The sequence below is a fragment of the Limulus polyphemus genome, unplaced genomic scaffold (genome assembly GCF_000517525.1).
Source record: "Limulus polyphemus unplaced genomic scaffold, Limulus_polyphemus-2.1.2 Scaffold3419, whole genome shotgun sequence".
Taxonomy (NCBI): domain Eukaryota; kingdom Metazoa; phylum Arthropoda; class Merostomata; order Xiphosura; family Limulidae; genus Limulus; species Limulus polyphemus.
The window spans coordinates 86,519-89,770 of NW_013669029.1; the positions used below are offsets into that span (position 1 = coordinate 86,519).

At 34.4% G+C, this 3,252-nt stretch overlaps 1 protein-coding gene across 4 annotated transcripts in view; it reads right to left on the bottom strand.

The window, feature by feature from the left end:
• The window catches only part of LOC106469311 (gastrula zinc finger protein xLCGF3.1-like), a 33,945-nt gene that overhangs the window by 8,032 nt on the left and 22,661 nt on the right, over nt 1-3,252 (bottom strand). Inside the window, exon 1 of one of the 4 annotated variants that reach the window (XM_022397796.1) lies at nt 1,003-1,092. The exons of 2 other annotated variants lie outside the window; for them this stretch is intronic. Coding sequence is in view for 1 of the 2 variants with exons in the window: in XM_022397798.1 (XP_022253506.1) it covers nt 1,041-1,202 (162 nt within the window). In the remaining variant the exon portion in view is untranslated. Of the gene's footprint in view, nt 1-1,002; nt 1,203-3,252 lie in introns of those variants that run through there. One more of the 4 variants, XM_022397798.1, reaches the window with a different exon arrangement.

A 3,252-nucleotide genomic window follows, 5' to 3' on the forward strand; every position in this document is an offset into this window, starting at 1 on the left:
TTTTGCTCCAACAACTGCTGTAATTTCTCTTGTTTATTTTGCTGTTCGAGCTGCCAATGTTGCAGGTTTTCTTGCCACTGCTGTTGTCTCTCTTCTTGTTTCTTTTCTTTTTGCTCCAACAACTGCTGTAATTTCTCTTGTTTATTTTGCTGTTCGAGCTGCCACTGTTGCAGGTTTTCTTGCCACTGCTGTTGTCTCTCTTCTTGTTTCTATTCTTGTTCTTCTTGTTTCTTTTCTTTTTCCTCCAACAACTGCTGTAATCTCTCTTCTTGTTTCTTTTGCTGTTCTTGTATTGCTGCCATCAAATCTGCTAAGTCGTAGTTTGATTTGCCACTTCTCGTTTCCATCTTCTTTTTTATTTTATTTTTATTTTCCATCCCACTCTCTGACACCAATTTTTTACGTATCTGCTTGTTTGTTAATTTCCGGTAGAAATTCTTTCCAAAGAACTTCAGCGATATAACTCCTGTCTTGATTGAAACTAGTTTATTCTTTCTTCATATAACTTTTAGTAATACACAGAATTTCCACAGTCACTTTAAGTTAACTACTTGTATAAACACACGCTATAATTCACAGCGATTCACACACTTTATTTACAGTGCCTACTGTTTGCTTGACTTAATTATCTATATCTCCGATCTATCTATCTCAGACTCTATTTGCCGGGCTTATATACTAAAAAAGAGGGCACCTGGCAAACACTCGGATATTCGCGGAGTTCCTCGTTAAGTCATGATCCTTCTATACACTCTAGCGCACATGCTCCCAGCGTCATGTGACTTCTGCTGTCGTAACAATATCTTAGCAGTCCAAGTGCAGTCTTCACCAAAGGACTCATGCAGCAGGAGCATCAACAAGTAAATCTATTACAAATCTGGATACATCCTAAAGTCAATTGTGTATTATTATGTAGCTTATTCTATAGAAACTTTACAGAAATAACACTTTTCTACTAAGTTATGTACCTAATACCACATGGTTAATGAACATAACTCTTACCATGTTTATACTGACTTGATAAAACTTCTAATCCAGAGTTAATTTGTTGAAACTCCTCTTTTGGTTTTTTTTTTTTCTAAACTCATAAAATCATGTTGTGAACAATCAACAACTTCATCACCACTCTCATTAAACTTGGAAATAACACCATCTCCAGATGAGTCATCAGGTTGTTCACTTTTAACTTTGATGAATAACTTCTAAAACAAAAAAGATCAATAAAAAAAACAACAGCTAGTATTGTCAATAAAGAACACAAATACCCAACCTTTTCCAACTGACTAACTGTAAAACTTCATAAGATACAATTTGCATTTCTAAAAAACATTTAATAAGTTTCTCTAGTAAACCAAGAAATATTTTCTCCATAAAATTACTGTAAATAACAAATGATTTGTTTACTGCAGGGAATCGAATCCTGGATTTTAGTATTATAATTCTTTAAACTTACTACTGACCCCCAGGGGACTATGAACATGTATTGAGAGCTGTTTTTTTCCATTCTTTATAACTATGTGAACTAATATGACTTCCAGTTCAGTAGAAATTTGTGTAGAGACTGGAACAAAGTTATAATAGCTTAGCTTAGTGATATGTTGCTAGAAGACAATATATCTGTAAAGATTTCAGCTACAATTACAATTTCTTAAAGCTTGCTTTATCATTTTATATTTTGTCTGAACTATAAACTTGTAATATGATTAGAAAATATTTGGTTCTCATGCAATAAGATGAGTTAGGCATAAATATCTAATTTTAAACTCACTAGTACAAGTTCTTACATAAAAAGAAACTACAGGGTGAAGTACCGTATTAAAATATAATGTTTTAATAATCTTATCTATGTGTGCTCTGTACAGTTTGTTTGTTTGTAGGTAAGCACAAAGCTACACAATGGGTTATCTGTGCTCTGCCCAGATTTCTAACATTAGCTCCATAGAGACTTTGTCAAATAGTAACGTTTTACAGAGTTATATTCAAAATTTAATTAATCCTTTCACTGCAGGAAGCGACAATAGCTGACAAATGATTAATTTTCACTGACAGAAGTGATCGACTTTTCTCCATGGCTGTCAAAATTTTTTTCCCTGTACAGTGGAAAGCAACAACCCTCCAAATGCTTGAATTGACCATCAAGCACCAGTGTGCTGAAATGTGGGAGCATGAGCAGAAAACACATGTATAAACAATCCCTCAGCTGGAGTCCCAGCCAGCAGATGGTGGAAGGCACCCACACACAGAGATATCAACTGATTGTCATATTTTCTCTATGTTTTTACCAAAATTTAAGTAAGTTATTGTTGCCACTATGTCAAGATATGCAATGTAAGTGTGTCTTATATATCATAAAGCAAAATAAAATGAAATATACTGCTAAGTTACAATGTTTTTTGATGGAGAAATGACACTAACTGGGAACTAACTGTGAAATCTAACTATACTGTGAAAGGGTTAAACAACATTATTATCAATAAATGTCAATAAACGTGGCATCAGAACACAGCATATAATTAAAATATTTATATTACCTATTAGGTAATCAAGAAATTAATGTCACTTTTTTTTAGATGAAAAAACCCAAACAACATGTATATCAAGACAAAACATTTATTAAATGAAATAGTCTCCATTCTTATTGATTATGCTTTTCCATCTTACAAACAGGTTGTTAATACCCTGATTAAAGAAATCACTTGGCCTTGAAGCAAAAAAAAAACATGTTGATGTCCTTTTTAACACCTTCCACATTTGCATACATTTTCCCATTAAGATGGTGTTACAGCAAACAAAAAAGATGATAATCTGATGGTACCATATCTGGAGAATATGGTGGGTGAGGGAGAACTTCCCAACCCAACTCCATAGTCTTGTGTTCTGTCAAACGTGCCACATGTGGATGTGCATTGTCATGGAGAAGAAGAACACCTTTTCGATTGATGAGTGAAGGACTTGATTTAAATGTTCCAATTGCTGACTATAGATCTCTGCATTGACAGTTCGCTGTGGATTGAGGAGTTTGAAATGAGTTACTCCATTGATGTCCCAGCAAATGCGGATGGAGTCCAGGTTCTGGGGTCAGAAGTGGTTTTTGTCTAGGACTGAGCCATTGTTTTTGGCATTTAATATTCGCATAGAGAATCCATTTTTCAGCACCGTTGACAATTCTGTCCAAAAATGGTTCATGCACATTACACGCCAGAAAAGACGAAGCAACATTCACACGTTGGAAACGATGATCATCAGAGAGTT